Source organism: Oryctolagus cuniculus, chromosome 2, assembly GCF_051225735.1.
Source record: "Oryctolagus cuniculus isolate XC-2025 breed Fujian yellow rabbit chromosome 2, ASM5122573v1, whole genome shotgun sequence".
Lineage (NCBI taxonomy): Eukaryota > Metazoa > Chordata > Mammalia > Lagomorpha > Leporidae > Oryctolagus > Oryctolagus cuniculus.
The window spans coordinates 822501-839432 of NC_142868.1; the positions used below are offsets into that span (position 1 = coordinate 822501).

At 52.3% G+C, this 16932-nt stretch overlaps 1 protein-coding gene across 8 annotated transcripts in view; it reads left to right on the forward strand.

Annotated features, from left to right (window-relative positions):
* Positions 1–16932, forward strand: part of NSD2 (nuclear receptor binding SET domain protein 2) — a 99731-nt gene that overhangs the window by 11670 nt on the left and 71129 nt on the right. For 5 of the 8 annotated variants that reach the window (XR_011386168.2, XM_070067968.2, XM_070067972.2 and 2 more), the window contains exon 2: positions 15255–15880. Coding sequence is in view for 7 of the 8 variants with exons in the window: in XM_070067968.2 (XP_069924069.1) it covers positions 15284–15880 (597 nt within the window). In the remaining variant the exon portion in view is untranslated. Of the gene's footprint in view, positions 1–10196; positions 11098–12040; positions 12092–13344; positions 13501–15254; positions 15881–16932 lie in introns of those variants that run through there. The other 3 variants (XM_089324860.1, XM_070067969.2, XM_070067970.2) reach the window with 3 other exon arrangements.

Here is a 16932-nt window from a genome sequence, read left to right on the forward strand (position 1 = left end):
AGCCTGGAGCTATATTTGGGTATCCTATCGGGTGGTGAAGGGCACAGATTCCTGGGCCATCTTCCTCTGCTTTCCAGGGCACGTGAGCAGGGAGCTTGATTGAAAGTAGAGCAGCTGGCTGGCGCCAAGGCTCACTAGGCTAATCCTCGCCTTGTGGCACCGGCACACCTGGTTCTAGTCCCGGTCGGGGCGCCGGATTCTGTCCCGGTTGCCCCTCTTCCAGGCCAGCTCTCTGCTGTGGCCAGGGAGTGCAGTGGAGGATGGCCCAAGTACTTGGGCCCTGCACCCCATGGGAGACCAGGAGAAGTACCTGGCTCCTGCCATCGGATCAGCGCCATGCGCCGGCCGCAGCGCGCCGGCCGCGGCGGCCATTGGAGGGTGAACCAACGGCAAAGGAAGACCCTTCTCTCTGTCTTTCTCTCTCTCACTGTCCACTCTGCCTGGCAAAAAATTAAAAAAAAAAAAAAAAGTGGGGCAGCTGAGACTTGGACTGGTGCTTCTATGGGATGCTGGCAGTGGCCTAACCTGCTGTGTCGCGATGCCAGCCCCTCCTTGCTCTTCTTGAGGTCTTGGCTCAGACCTCCCCACATCACTAATTTGAACACCTTGCTGCCGTTGGATTCGCCTCAACTTCTCCACCGCAGCACTCATCTTCCTGGCCTTGTACATTTGTTCATTTTTTTAAAAAAACATTTATTTATTTGAAAGCCAGAATTACACAGAGAGAGGAGAGGCAGAGAGAGAGAGGAGGCGGGGGGAGGGAGGAGAGGCAGAGAGAGAGAGAGGGAGGGAGGGAGGAGAGGCAGAGAGAGAGAGAGAGAAGAGAGAGAGAGAGGGAGGGAGGGAGGGAGGGAGGAGAGGCAGAGAGAGAGAGAGAGAGAAGAGAGAGAGAGGGAGGGAGGGAGGGAGGGAGGAGAGGCAGAGAGAGAGAGAGAGAGTTCTTCCATCTGCACACTCCCCAATTGGCCACAACGGCTGGAGCCATGCCTGCCAGGAGGCAGGATCCTCCTCCAGGTCTCCCACGCGGGTGCAGGGGCCCAAGGACCTGAGCCATTCTCCGCTGCTTTCCCAGGCCACAGCAGAGAGCTGGATCGGAAGTGGAGCAGCCCATGTGGGATGCCATCACTGAAGGTGGCGGCTTGACCCGCTACGCCACATTACTGGCCCTGACCTTTTGCATTTTTACTTCTGTGTATTTGATGGTGGGGACTTCTTGACTTCAAACACTGTCATATCCCTAGTGCCTAGGGTGGTACCCGAATAGCAGGCTTTTAGTGACTATTTGAATGAACAGATCCTCTGTATGATATGGGAGGGCGTAACTGCCTCAAGGGTGCTATGAATGGACTTGTGTGTCCTGAGTGACCCTGCAAGGATGGGGGGCCGTGTGTAGTGGCAGAGGACAGAGAGGAAGCTTGAGGACCAGTATCAGGGCTAGGAAACCATGGCCTTCCAAAGCACCGGAGGTGGGCACAGAGAAGAGTGGTTGGCTGCAGGAGAGGGAGAGTGGCAGTGATGGGGCAGGGTGACCGCAAGAGAGGGGAGCAGGGGAGGAGAGAAGGGGGAGCCCAGTGCTGCCCTACCATTCTGCCTGTCAGAGACAATTTTAACTTACAGCTGTGTACTCATGGAGGAAGGTAGGATGTTACATTTTGTCAGGGCAGTGGACTTGTGTCTTTTTTTAAATAAATATTTATTTGAGAGGCAGAGTTACAGACAGAGGGAGAGACAGAGAGAGAGGTCTTCCATCTGCTGGTTCATTACCCAGATGGCCACAACAGCTGGAGCTGGGCCAGTCTGAAGCCAGGAGCCAGGAGCTTCTTCCAGGTCAGTGTTTGGGCCGTTTTCTGCTGCTTTCCTAGGTCACTAGCAGGGAGCTGGATCGATCAGAAGTGGAGCAGTCAAGACTCAAACCGGTGCCCATATGGGATGCCAGTGCTGCAGACAGAGGCTTAACCTACTGAGCCACAGTGCCGACCCTGTTTGTTTATTTATTTTTTTAAGATTTTTATTTGTTTGAGAGGTAGAGTTACAGACAGTGAGAGGGAGAGACAGCCAGAAAGTCTTCCTTCCGTTGGTTCACTCCCCAGATGGCTGCAACGGCCGGAGCTGCACTGATCTGAAACCAGGAGCCAGGAGCTTCTTCGGGGTCTCCCATGGGGGTGCAGGGGCCCAAGCACTTGGGCCATCCTCTACTGCTTTCCCAGGCCACAGCAGAGAGTTGAATCAGAAGAGGAGCAGCCGGGACTAGAACTGGTGCCCACATGGGATGCTGGCACCTCAGGCAGAGGATTAACCCTACTACGCCACCGAGCCGTCTCACTATTTTTTAAAACATTATTTTTATTTGCGAAGACAGAACCAGAGGCAGAGGAGGGTCTTGGTTCACTGCCCAGATGGCCGCAGCATGGAGGCACATGTGTGTTTGAGCCTGCGCCGTGCTTTTGCAGGCAACTGGATAGGAAGCAGAGGCAGAGGCGAGACACCATCCCAAGCACTCTGATACAAGGCATGTGGATGCTGCGAGTGGTGGCTTATCCCGCTGCACAGCACTGGCCCAGGGAGTACTTTTTTAAATGTAAAAAAACCACTATCAGCAAAACCAGCAAAAAACAACAATCCTAATAACTGATCAGTGTTCCAGATTCTGGTTGTCCCAGATATCAAAAGCAGTGCTGGTGTTGTCTCTGACGGTTGGCTGACAGCTGCAGGTGAGCCCTGTGTACTGAGGTCCGCTCACCTGCCTCCAGGCTCTCGTCTCCCACTGCCCTGTCTTTCCTTGTTCACATTCTAGTTTCGCTAATGGCAGCCTGTGGTGGAGATTCGCTTGTTCTTCTTGCCTCTGTATTTCCTGCAGATTGATTGCTAAAATGGAAGTTTGATCAGGTTCAGGCTCACTAACTTTGGCAAGACTATTTTGTGGGTTTTTCAGAGATGATCTTTGGTCTCCTCGCAGGTCTGTAATTCCGTGGGACTAAGAACACGGGTTTTGGCTCGTCAGTGGTATAGATCTGTTACTGAATTATTTGTTCCATGGATGAAAACACAGGAGGAAGCATTTTGCACAGTGTAGAGTGCTGGGACGCCCCAGCCCATGTGGGAGTGCCAGAGTCGCAGCCTGTCTCTGCCCAGCCTGGAGGGGCCGGTGGTGGCTCAGGTCCTGGGGGCCCTGGATGGAGTTTTGGGCTGTTGCAGGCATTTGGATAGTGCATCAGTGGATGGAAGATCTCTTCTGCTGCTGCTGTTCTGCCTTTGAAATAGGTTAAAAATTGAATAAATGTAGAGAAGTATCCCTGCCTTTGAGAGCTGCACACAGCCATCTGCTGATGAGGTGGTGAGCTGCTCTGTGGAAGGGGGGAGGGGGAGGGGGAGTGTGTGGCTAGAACAGGACTGGCCTGTGTTGCGGTGGAGGGTTTCCGCCTGTTCTGTCCATGTTTATGTGTTTTAGAATTCCCCATAACAAAAAGCAGACTGAAGGAAGCATCTAGGTGTGTTTCGCAGGGAGGGTGTTCTGAAGGGGTCGGGGAAGCCTTTGTGGCAGGGTGGTTGCCGATGCAGGGCAGCAGGGGGCGGCTTGGCTCTGTAGGGGAAGGGCCTGTGCAAGGGCCCTGTGATGGAGCGGAAGGAAACTTGGGGGAGAGCAGCCAGGCAAGTTCTTCCAGGCTCTGTCAAGTTTTTAAAACACTTATTTATTGAGAGAGACAGAGATCTCCCACCACTGGTTCACTCCCCACATGGCTCCCATAGCTAGGGGCAGGCCAGGCTGAAGCTGAGAGCCAGGAACTGAATCCTGGTCTCCCCTATGGGTGGCAGGGACCCAGCGATTTGAGCCGGCACCTGATTCCTACCAGGGTGCGCAGTAGCAGGAAGCTGGAGTTGGGAGTGGAGCCAGAACTTGAACCTGGGTTCTCTGGAATGGACTGCAGTCAGCATCCCGAGCAGTGTCAACCGTTAGACCAAATGCTCGGGCCTGGGAAGTGTTTTTAACCCAGGGGCGTGGGAGGCCCTTGAGGGTTTTAAGTGAGGATAGGGGCCAGGACACGAGCCCGTTTCCTCGGGAAAGCCTGTTCCTCAGAGTCCAGTGTAGATTGCGTTGGTCTAGTTTGGTGGAAACTCTAAGAGCCACGCGCTTTGCTTTTGCTTGTTTCTCATTGTTGGAAACAAATGGAAGTGTGCCAGAAAGAAGCTTTTGGGTTGAGCCAAGTAGCACCTGGTTTTGGGCTTGTTACTGCACCATAACCTAGTGCAGTGGTTGGGAAGCCTGGTCCTCAGACTGGCAGCATCAGTCACTGGAAATGGTTAGAAATGCAGATTCCCAGGTCCCCCAGACTGACTGCGACTCTGACACGTTCCAGTCTCCTGGTGCATAAGCCAGTTAGGAGACTGGTGAGTCCTGGTCAAGCTGTGGTGATTGGCTGGCACTGGGCTTGGGGATGTGAGAAGTGGACCGGCTTAGCTAGCAAGGATTCTTTGTAAAATTGGTAAGTCGCGTTAGTGCTGAGACCTAAGCTTGTGTCTGATGGAACCGCCTCACTGTGCTGATGGTCTTTCTGTAAGCATTTATGTTTGCTTCAGCTTCAGAGTTCAGAACAAAGAGAAAGCCCTTTAAGAAACAGAAATGTCACCCGCCAGCTTTGCTCTCACGTCAGTTCCTTAGTGGAGCCTTCACTGAACGCTGTGCCTGCTCTCTTGATTCCTTTGCTCCTTATTGTTTGCACAGCGAGGATCCTCACCCTGCCTGCTGGCCTGAGCGCTGGGCCAGTCAGAGAGCACACTGAGAGCAGGTGGTGGGACTCGGAACGCCATGGCTGGTCTGGGTCGGCGGCATGCTGCTGGGCGCCGCCCAGTGCTGGGTGAGGCTCCTGCAGCTCTTGCTCCCGACGTCCCTCGCTTCTCTCCTGTTGGGATGTTTGGTGTGCAGCCCAGGATGGATGCGGGCTTGCCGTGGCATGAGAGTGCGAGAAGCTTGTCTGACTCCAGGCAGCTTGCTCTGCCTTGGGGGGAGAGAAAAATGACATTTTTTAAACACAAGATTTATTTATTTATTTGAAAGAGTTAGAGAGAGAGAAGGAGGGAGGGAGGGAGGGAGGTCTTCCATCCGCTGGTTCACTCCCCAAATGGCCACAATAGCCAGAGCTGTGCCGATCCGAAGCCAGGAGTCAGGAGTTTCCTCCTGGTCGCCCACACGGGTGCAGGAGCCCAAGGACTTGGGCCATCTTCTACCACTTCCCCAGGCCACAGCAGAGAGCTGGATTGAAAGTGGAGCAGCTGGGACTCGAACCGGCGCCATGTGGGATGCTGTTGCTGCAGGCAGTGGCTTTACCTGCTCCGCCACCACATTGACCCCAAAATGACGTTTTAATAGAAGCAGCACTACCCAAAATGAAAGCCTACAGATGGAGGTCACTGAGAAAGTTGCGTGTGGAAAAGTTAGTTTTTCTCATTGTTCTTTGCCTAAAATAAATTGTGTACAGTTTATTGGATTCTTTTGAGTTCTAAAATCTGTAAAATAAACTTTTTAAAAAGTTATTTTTTTTATTTTTTATTTATTTTATTATTTTTTTTGACAGGCAGAGTGGACAGTGAGAGAGACAGAGAGGAAGGTCTTCCTTTGCCATTGGTTCACCCTCCAATGGCTGCCGCGGCCGGCGCGCTGCGGCCGGCGCACCGCGCTGATCTGATGGCAGGAGCCAGGAGCCAGGAGCCAGGTGCTTTTCCTGGTCTCCTATGGGGTGCAGGGCCCAAGCACCTGGGCCATCCTCCACTGCACTCCCTGGCCACAGCAGAGAGCTGGCCTGGAAGAGGGGCAACCGGGACGGAATCCAGCGCCCCAACCGGGACTAGAACCCGGTGTGCCGGCGCCACTGGGCGGAGGATTAGCCTAGTGAGCCGCGGCGCCGGCCTAAAAAGTTATTTTTTTAAAAGATATATTTATTTATTTGAAAGTCAGAGATACACAGAGAGAGAGAAAGAGAGAGAGAGACATCTTCCATCTGATGGTTCACTCCCCAAATGGCTGCAACGGCTGGAGCTGTGCTGATCCGAAGCCAGGAGCCAGGAGCTTCGTCTGGGTCTCCCACGTGGGTGTAGGGGCCCAAGGAGTTGGGCCATCTTCCACTGCTTTCCCAGGCCACAGCAGAGAGCTGGATTGGAAGTGGAGCAGCCGGGACTCGCATCAGTGCCCATATGGGATGCCAGTGCCTCAGGCCAGGGCGTTAACTCTCTGTGCCACAGCACCAACCCCTAAAAAGTTATTTTATTTGAAAGTTACAGAGAGAGGTAGAGACACACAGAGAGAGGTCTTTCATCAGCTGGTTCACTCCCCAAATGGCTGCAAGGGCCGGAGCTGAGCTGAAGCCAGGAGGCAGGAGCCAGGAGCTTCTTCTGGGCCTCCCACGTGGGTGCAGAGGCCTAAGCACTTGGGTCATCCTGCACAGTTTTCCCAGGTGCATTAGCAGGGAGCTGGATCGGAAATGGAGCAGCTGGGACTTGCACTGGCGCCCATATGGAACACTGGTGCTGCAGACTGGTTTTACCTGCTGTGCCACAGCGCTGGCCCTAATAGTGATTCTTGTTTGTCAAGGGTCTGCCTTTGGAGACCGGACTAGTCTGCATTTCTCAGATACCAGTACGTTCTTGGCTGCAGTAGGGATCTCAGTAGTGGGCTGGGTCAGTCAACGGCAGAAGTCAGGTTGGTCCAGTGACTCACGTGAGCCCTGTGGATCGGCGGAGTATAGTTGAGGGCTGTCTGTTGGTTCAGAAGAAGTAGTAACAACCAATTAGGAATCATTACCTTCTCTGTTTCCCTTGGGGTGGGGACTCCTGCTTATTTTTGTAAGACAATAAACTTGAGGTAAAGGAAATTTTGCTGTGTGTGTGTGTGTAAGGTTTTAATCAATTTAATCAATTACTTTAAAAATTATTCTTTAATTTGAGAGAAACATGGAAAGAGCCCCATTGCTGGTTCACCCCTCCTGCCTCGGTGGAGTCCCAGGTGGCCCCTTGGGACGGAGTGTGAGCTGGAGCATGGAGGCGCACGTGGAGATCTGAGCAGGGCTCTGGCCCCTAGCCTGGCCCTGTTCTTGGCTGTGCTGTGCTGCCGGGCAGTCTGTCTAGTCTCCGCTGTCGCGCAGCTGTTTCTGAGCTGGTCCCCCAGGCCTGTGGTGCCCCCGGCATTTCCTGGCTGCTGTCCTCTCTAGCTGGGAGTTTCCAGGACAGGAGTGATGGCAGGAAATGATGTAGCAGAAACTGGGGTGTGAGTTCCAGCCTTAGAGTTTATGTAAATTTTATTCAAGGATGTGCGTTTCCTTCCTCCCCCCCCCCTTTTTTTTTTTAATTTATTTATTGGGGTAGCAGGTAAAATTGCCCCGGTACCCCATATGGGCTCAGAATTGAGTCCTGGCTGCTCCACTTCTGATCCAGTTCCCTGCTAATGCACCTGGGAAAACAACAGAGGATGGACCAAGTCCTTGGGCCCCTGTACCCACGTGGGAGATCTGGAAGAAACTGCTGTCTCCTGGGTTCAGCCTGGCAGAACCCTCGCCATTGAGGCCACTTGGGGAATGAACCAGCTGATGGGAGATCTCTGTCTCCCTCCTTCTCTAGCTCTGCCTTTCAAATACATAAATAAGACAGAGAAAGAGATAGTGGGTCACTTCCCAAATGGCGGCAACAGCTGGGGCTGGGCTGATCTGAAGCCAGGAGCCAGGAACCAGTAACTTCTTCAGGTCCCCGATGTGGGACAGGGGCCTAAGCGCTGGGTCATCCTCACTGCTTTCCCAGGCACGTGAGGGAGCTGGACTAGAAGCTGAGCAGCTGGGACATGAACTGGTGCTCCAGCTTGGTATACCAGCATTGCAGGTGGCTGCGTAAGCTGCTGGATCACACTGCTGGCACCCAGACTTACGTATTAAATCTTATCAGTGGAAGATAAGGAGGGGTAGTTTCCTTCCTTCCCTCCTTCCCTCCTTTCCTCTTTATTTATTTGAAAGACAGAGTTAAGGGGCTGGCGCTGTGGCACAGCGGGTTAACGCCCTGGCCTGAAGTGCCGGCATCCCATATGGGCGCCGGTACCCCATATGGGCGCCGGTTCTGGTCCTGGCTGCTCCGTTTCTGATCCAGCTCTCTGCTGTGGCCTGGGGATGCAGTGGAGGATGGCCCAAGTCCTTAGGTCCCTGCACCCACATGGGAGACCCGGAGGAAGCTCCTGGCTCCTGGCTTCGGATCGGTGCAGCTCCGGCTGTTGCGGCCATCTGGGGAGTGAACCAATGGGTGGAAGACCTCTTTCTCTGTCTCTACCTCTCTGTGTAACTCTGTCTTTCAAATAAATAAAATCAATCTAAAAAAAAAAAAAAAAAAAAAGAGAGAGAGAGGTCTTCCATTCCACTGGTTCACTCCCCCAATGACTGCAACAGCCAGAGCGGAGCCGATCCAAAGCCAGGAGTCAGGAGCTTCTTCAGGGTCTCCCATGTGGGTGCAGGAGCCCAAGGACTTGGGCCATCTTCTTCTGCTTTCCCAGGCCATAGCAGAGAGCTGGATCGGAAGAGGAGCAGCCAGGACTTGAACTGGCGCCCGTATTGGATGCCGGTGCTGCAGGCTGGGGCTTTAATCTACTGCACCAGGGTGCCAGCCCCATTTTTTTTTTTTAAGATTTATTTATTTATTTGAAAGGCAGAGTTACACAGAGAAGAAGAGACAGAAAGAGAGAGAGGTCTTCCATCCACTAGTTCACTCCCCCAATTGGCTGCAACAGCTGGAGCTGTGCCGATCTGAAGCCAGGAGCCTCTTCTGGGTCTCCCAGGTGGGTGCAGGGGCCCAAGCATTTGGGCCATCTGCTACTGATTTCCCAGGCCACAGCAGAGAGCTGGATCAGAAGTAGAGCAGCTGGGTCTCAAACTGGCGCCCATCTGGGATGCTGGCACTGCAGGCGGTGGCTTAACCCACTTAACCCGCTGTGCCACAGAGCCAGCCCCAGAGGGTTAATTTTCTTAACCCTCTGCCTCCCACTCTCCTATTTCTTCCCGATAGTCTGGATGTTAGGGAGGGAGTTTTGCTTATCTATTTCGTAACTTAGTGGCTGAAAACACTGCATTTATTTGTTTCCACTTTGACAAGCTTTTTAAAAAATATTTACATATTTATTTGAAAGTCAAGAGTTACAGAGGAGAGCCAGAGGTGGGGTGCGGGGAGATCTTCTGCTTGCTGGTTCACTCCCCAAATGGCCGCAACCACTGGGGCTGGCTCAGGTGGAGCCCAGGGGCTTCCTCCAGGTCTCTCCTGTGGGTGCAGGGGCCCAGGGACTTGGGCCATCTTCTGTGTTTTCCCAGGCGCGTTAGCAGGGAGCGGGATTGGAAATGGAGTAGCCAGGACTCCACTGGTGCCCATGTGGGATGCCAACACTACAGGCGGAGGCTTAACCTTCTGTGCCACAGTGCCAGTCCCCACTTTGGCAGTTTGGACTTGGTTAGCCAGTTGAAGCTTCTCCTTTCGCTCTGTCTGGGGTCAGCTTGTGTTGTGCACATAGCTGACTTGTTGGCGCTAGCTGTAGGTGGGCTCTTGGCAGGGTCTGTTGGCCATGGGCCGCAAGCCCTGTAGCACGGGTCTCCGTGAGATTACTTGGGCTTCCTTGAAGCAGGGTGGCGGGGTCTGTAAGGAAGGGGGTAACACCATGTCAGTTTGCCATGTTCTGTTGGTGAAAGCCGTGGAGTTAGACCCAACTCAAGGGAGGGGAGAAATAGACTTCATTTCTTGGTGGGGTGAGTGACGGTCATTGGGCGTCTTTAATCTACTATACTTTATGGTGATTTTGGTTTAAATGAATGTTTACAAATTGTTACATTGTTAGGCTAAAACCATACACTGTGATGGGTACTACTTTCTTGCATGGTGTTTTGTTTTCCTGGTGGTAATGAGTTTTTGCTTGTTTAGTTCTCCATTTCCAGTGCAGCCCAAGGATTTCCAGTTGTGTGAAAGACCTTTGGGAATGGTCGTCTGCATGAGCTCTGTTAGTTGTGCTTTTCTCTGTGAGGACCTCTTTCCTGAGCGCTGTCGGCTTGCTCTGGGCTGCACTCTCCCGCAGCCGGCAGCGTGCCCGCTGCTTGCTTTGTGAGCTGGTTCATCGGTTTCCTTCCTTTGGAGAATGTACCTTCTGGTAGTTACGTTAATGTTTGGGACCCAACACTTCTGGAGATCTTTTACTTTTTTTTTTCTTTTTTTTTTTTTTTTCATTTTTTGACAGGCAGTTAGTGAGAGAGAAACACACACAGAGAGAAAGGTCTTCCTTCCATTGGTTCACCCCCCAGATGGCTGCTACAGCCAGCACACTGCGTGTATCCGAAGCCAGGAGCCAGGTGCTTCCTCTTGGTCTCCCATGCGAGTGCAGAGAGAGAGAGAGAGAGAGAGAGATCTTCCATCCTCTGGATCAGTCCCCAAAGGGCCACAATGGCCGGAGCCTGAGCTGTTCTGAAGCCAGGAGCTGCTTCTGGGTCTCCCCTGCGGGTGCAGGGCTCAAGCACTTGGGCCATCTTCCACTGCTTTCCCAGGCCACAGCAGAGAGCTGGACTGCAAGTGGAGCAGCCGGGACTTGAACCAGTGCCCATACAGGATGCTGTCTCGCAGAGGGTGGCTTTACCTGCTACGCCACAGCGCCGGCCCTGACTGCTGGATTTCTGAATGCTGGAATGGAGCCTGCCACTCAGTGATTGCGTTGAACCCTCAGTCCCCTTTCTCTTCTGTTCCGTGTCGTCCCACGGGGACTGCTTGTCCTCCCCAGCTAGACTTCGTCAGGTCATGCTACATGTATTCTGTGAAATGTAAATAGTTATATAATTCTTAAGTACTTAATGAACTTATTTTTGGAAATTTTATTTAATTGATTTATTTGAAAGGCAGAGAGACAGAGATCTTCATGTCTGCAACACCAGGGATTGGACAGAGCGAAATTAGGAACTCAGAACTCAATTTGGGTCTTACGTGGGTGTGGGCAGAAGGGGCTCAAATACGTGAACCATCACCTGATGCCTCCCAGAGTGTGCATTAGCAGAAAGTCAGAATTGGAAGTGAAGCGAAGACTCAAACACATGTACTCTGATATGACAGGTGGGTGTCCCAGGGAGTGTCTTTAACTGCTGCTCCAAATGCCTGTCTTAGCGCTTACCTTAGAAACCAGTGATGGCTGAATAAAAGATGGCAGTGACTGAATGTAACATGACAAGCGGGCTAAAGCCCTGGCCTGCAGTGCCGGCATCCCATATGGGCGCTGGTTCTAGTCCCGACTGCTCCTCTTCTGATCTAGCTCTCTGCTATGGCAGAGAGAAGATGGCCCAAGTCCTTGGGCCCTTGCACCCATGTGGGAGACCTGGAAGAAGCTCCTGACTCCTGGCTTCGGATCAGCCCAGCTCTGGCCGTTGCAGCCATCTGGGGAGTGAACCAGAGGATGGAAGACCTCTTCCTGTCTCTACCTCTCTCTGTAACTCTTTCAAATAAATAAAAATAAATCTTTTTTTTTTTTTTTGACAGGCAGAGTGGACAGTGAGAGAGAGAGACAGAGAGAAAGGTCTTCCTTTTGCCGTTGGTTCACCCTCCAATGGCCACCATGGCCAGCGTGCTGTGGCCGGCGCACCGCTCTGATCCGATGGCAGGAGCCAGGTACTTCTCCTGGTCTCCCATGGGGTGCAGGGCCCAAGGACCTGGGCCATCCTCCACTGCACTCCCGGGCCACAGCAGAGAGCTGGCCTGGAAGAGGGGCAACTGGGACAGAATCCGGCGCCCCGACCCGGACTAGAACCCAGTGTGCCGGCGCCCCAAGGCGGAGGATTAACCTAGTGAGCCCCGGCGCCGGCTGTAATGTCTCTTAATCTCTCAAATATTTTTCGTCTCTGTCAACTTTTTCCTTGATGATTTGTTCAGTCTGTCTTTGACTCTGCTTTAGCTGTGTCTAGTCTGCTATACTCAGTCAGCAGCTGATTTTATTTCAGTGTCTGCTTTTCTTTCCCAAGTCTGCAAGTCATGAAAACAGTAATTTCCTGTTCTTGTTCTCCAGAAGACCTTCCGCACCACCTGTGCCTGGCTCCTTGGGAGTGTCCCACTGCTGGTGAGGAGCTGTGTGCTGTGTCCAGCTTCCCCTGTAGGGAAGTCGTTTGGTCGGGTCCCCCGAGTGCTCCCCAGGGGCACACCCATTCTAGACCTGGAGGTGCAACTTAGCAGTCGGGAGGAAAAAATGACAAAACACACAAAGAAACCAACAGTCCCCCTCCCCGCCCTCAAGAAAGGGCTTAACAGTCAGTAGGAACAGAGTTGGGGGTGGTCTGGAAAGCGCGGGGTCCCCTTCGAGACGCCCCTCTGCTTTCATTGCTGCTTTGCCCCCCAGTCCCTCAGGTACGAGCTGGAGCGTTGAGTCAGGACAGTTCTGCCTTTGCGGAGCGGACTTGCGTGTGTTTTCTCTCTGCTCTCCTTGCGTTCCAGGGCCTTCCTGTCGTTTTTTGTATTTGGTTACAAGATTATAGTTTTTACTTGTGGGACAGTTGGTCTGGTAGGAGCTGGAAGAGGAGCTATTCTGTTACACCTTTGAAAAAACAAAAAGGCTGTCTGGTGCCTGTGCAGGTGAACTGGAACTTGGGTCCTTTTTTTTAGGATTTACTTATTTATTTATTTGAAGAAGTGACAGAAAGGAAGAGGCAGAGAGAGACATCTTTCATCTGTTGGTTCACTCCCTATATGCCCACAACATCCAGGGCTGTGCCAGGCTGAAGTCAGGAGCCAGGAACTCCATCTGGGGTCTCTCTTGTGGTGTGTGTGTGTGTGGTTTTTTTTTTTTTTTTTTTTTTTTAAGAATTATTTTATTTATTTGAAAGAGTTACAGAGATAGGTAGAGCCAGAGACAGAGAGAGAGGTCTTCCATTCCTCTGGTTCACTCCTCAAATGACCACAATGGCCAGAGCTGAGCCAATCCGAAGCCAGGAGCCTGGAGCTTCCCCTGGGTCTTCCATGTATGTGCAGGGCCCAAGGACTTGGGCCATCTTCTACTGCTTTCCCAGGCCATAGCAGAGAGCTGGATGGGAAGTGGAGCAGCTGGGTCTCGAACCAGCACCCATATGGGATGCCGGCACTGCAGGTGGTGGCTTTACCCACTACGCCACAGTGCTGGCCCCCATCTGGGTCTCTTGTGAGTGACAGGGACCCAAATACTTGGGCCGTCATCTGCTGTCTTACAGGATGCATTAGCAGAAAGGACTTGAACCAGCACCCTGATATGGGATATGGGCATCCCCAGCGGCAGCTTTAACTCATGAGGCCACCGTGTCTGCCCTTGAGATTGTTGTGAACTTCTCTTTTCTTCCCCTTCAGCTGCTGCAGACACCACAGCAGACTGTCTCCATCTTGGCACCGTGGGCACTTGAGCCAGATCTTTGTGGTTGTGGGCCATCCTTCACAGGGTGTTAGGCCTCTGCCCAGCAGATGTCGGTAGCAGCCTCCCGGTGGTGACAGTGAAGATGTTTCCAGGTGGGACTCAGTGTCCCTGCAGGATACGGTTGTCCCCAGTTGAGGACTGAGACTGCTCTGCCTCCCTGAGCATCTGTGGTCCTTCCTGTTCCCTCGTTCCCCTGGTGTCTCATGCTGCTGGTTGCTGCTTTCTGAGAGGGCCTCAGTGGGTCTGTGGTGGTGTGTCCTTGGTAGATGTCTCCCAGCCAGGTCTTCCTGCCAGTTGTTTTCCCTACTCCCCCCCCCCCCCCCCACCAACCCCGCTTTTTAAGATTTATTTATTTATTTGAAAGGCAGAGTTAAAGACAGGCAGAGGCAGAGAGAGAGAGAGGTCTTCCATCTGCTGGTTCACTCCCAAAGGGCCGCAATGGCCAGAGCTGGCCCAGACTGAAGTCAGGAGCTTCTTCCGGGTCTCCCATGTGGGTGCAGGGGCCCAAGGACTTGGGCCATCCTCCACTGCCTTCCCAGGACATAGCAGAGAGCTGGATGGGAAGTGGAGCAGCCGGAACTTGCACTGGCACCCGTATGGGATGCTGGCACTGCAGGTGGTGGCTTTACCTGCTGCACCACAGTGCCGGCCCCTGCCTTTTCTTTACTCCTGGTTCTTTTGTGGCTCTGATCCCTTCACCAGCTGTCTGACTGGGGGCTGCAGCTGCACAGTGTAGACCCTGTATCACCACACTGGCGCCAGTGTGCACCCTCTGCACTTCGGCCTCATGTGGTGCAGTGTGTTCCCATGGCTTCACAGTGTTGCCTTGGACTGGTCCATCCTCAGAGGATGGCTGCACACACGCGCATGTGCTGCACTGTTTCATGTGGACCTGGCCAAGGAGCAGATGGGGACGGACACCTGGTGGAGCACAACCCAGGGCTGATTCAGTGCGCTGCTTCTTCCTGTTACCTCTCTTCTTCATTTTTTTTTCATCAGCCTGGAGCTAATAGTGAGCTGGGAGTTGGAAGATCTGATTTCGAATTTCTGTGACCAAGTGATTTTGGGCATGTTGCTGAGTCTTTGCCTCGAAGTCCGTCTCAGCTGTGGTGGGAGGGTTTATTTTACTCCAAGCTCTTCCCTGCTGTCCTTCGCCGAGGCCTGCACACCAGGTGCCTTGCACATGGGCTCCTTTAAGTGCATGCCATCCTGAGGCAGGTGGTAATGTGGCTTTCAGGGAGGATTACTTGATCGTTATGTGTTCAGGGCCACACTAAGTGTTGCTGGTGGTGGTCTGTCCTTGATTGACAGTTGTCCTTATTCTTCCTTTAAATGGTTTCTTGTTGGGGCCAGTGTTGTGGCACAGCAGGTTAAGCACTGGCTCTTAACACCGGCATCACATACTGGAATGTTGGTTCGAGTCTCGACTGTTCTACTTCAGATCCAGCTTCCTGCTGACGTGCCTGGGAAGGCAGAAGATGGCCCAAGTGCTTAGAATCCTGCCATCCACGTGGGAGACCAGGATGGAGTTCCTGGCTTCTGGATGGCTGTTGCAGCCTTTTGGGAAGTGAACCAGATGGAAGATCTGTCTGTTGCCCTGATTGTCAAATAAATAAGTAACTTTTTTTTTTTTTTTAAATAGCTCCTTGTTTTTGCTTTCAACTTTGTCATTTTGTGATGATGGGTCATTTTTGTGATATTAAAACTGTACTTTGTGATCTAAATCATTTTATAAAGCATCATAAATTGTCTTAAAAAACACCAAACCCCACAGAAATGTAGAACTATTGACATTTATCCTAGGGTTTAAATGTAATATGTTGCATTTTCTTTTTTAATACTGTAGTGTTCTAAGAACGGAAGCATCTGGGCTGGATGGAATTTAGCATCAAAAAAAGTCCTCTTTCTGTTCAGAAAGTTGTAAAGTGCATAAAGATGAAGCAGGCACCAGAAATCCTTGGTGGTGCGAACGGAAAGACCCAGAACTGCGAGGTGAATCGGGACTGCTCCGTGTTCCTCAGCAAAGCCCAGCTTTCCAGCAGCATACAGGAGGGCGTCATGCAGAAGTTCAATGGCCGCGATGCCCTTCCTTTCATCCCAGCGGAGAAGCTGAAAGATCTTACTTCCCGTGTGTTTAATGGAGAGCCTGGTGCCCATGATGCCAAGTTGCGTTTCGAATCCCAGGAAATGAAAGGAATTGGGACACCTCCTAATACTACCCCTATCAAAAATGGCTCTCCAGAAATTAAGCTGAAGATCACCAAAACATACATGAATGGAAAGCCTCTCTTTGAATCTTCCATTTGTGGTGACGGCGCTGCTGATGTGTCCCAGCCAGAAGAAAATGGACAAAAGTCAGAAAACACGGCGAGAAGGAGCAGGAAGAGGAGCATAAAATATGACTCCTTACTGGAGCAGGGCCTTGTCGAAGCTGCTCTGGTGTCCAAGAGCTCCAGCCCTTCAGATAAAAAGGTATCTATGAGGAGTTGTGTCTGGGGTTGTAGAACCTCTGTGTGCCTCTGTGTGCCACGATGGTGGCAGCAGGGGCCAGCCGTGCTGGTGCCACCTGCTTGTCTGTTCTTGCCCCAGCGTGTGCAGCTGATGCCGTTGAGCCTCGGCCGGGAGTCAGACTCCAGGATGCTCTGATTTTGCCTCCTGTAGGTCTTGTAGCTGCCTGAGGGGCTCGTGGAGAGATCTTAAGATGTACTAAGTGTTCAGGATTAAAGTGGCTAAAAAGAGGCAAAACCAGTTTCTGTACCCAGGTCTGCTGCTTCGAGAGCCCTGTGGGACAACGTGATGCTGTGCTGTTTGGTGGGTCTCATCTCTAATAGGTTCTTTGTCCTGCTGTGGTCAGTGGACACATGGCACTAGCATGTGGCTTGAGTCTGGTCGTCTGGTAAGTTGGGACAGATCTGTGCTGTGCAAGGGCTCCTGTCTTCCTCCCACACTGTCTACTGCTCTTCACCCATTTCCTCAGCCGGGTGGTCCCGCAGGTGGCCTGCCTTCTCCAGGACTGGGCTGTGGCGTAGGCTTCCCCGTTTGTGGTTCTCAATGCAGGATGCAGCACTTTGAACACAGCTGACTGCCCTGGGGAGTGGAGGTGGTGGGGACCCATCTAGTGCTGGCAGCTCATCCAAGGCTGGGAAGGAGAACTTTTATTTAAGGTGGAAGAACTTAGTGGTTCTGTTTTATTCTGCCAGATGGTTTGTACCGTCGTGTCTTAAAGTGACACATAGGATGGCCCTATGAGCTACTGAAAGCAGCCCAGAGACCTTGGCCTTGGTAGAAGGCAGCAGGGGTAGCATGGCAGCCTTCTCTGCTCCTGTGGGGCTGGTGGTCAGGAGGGCACCTGGTGCTTGTTGGTCTCTGGTTGCAGCCCCAGGTCCCCTGGGAGGAGTGTGGGAGCTACTCTAAGTTGATGTTGTCACCAAGGTTGGGATACTTAGTTTAAAATCATGATTAAGAGATTTTATTTAGGATTTCCACAGATAGGAGAGGAAATAGCTAGAATTTCCTTGACACTT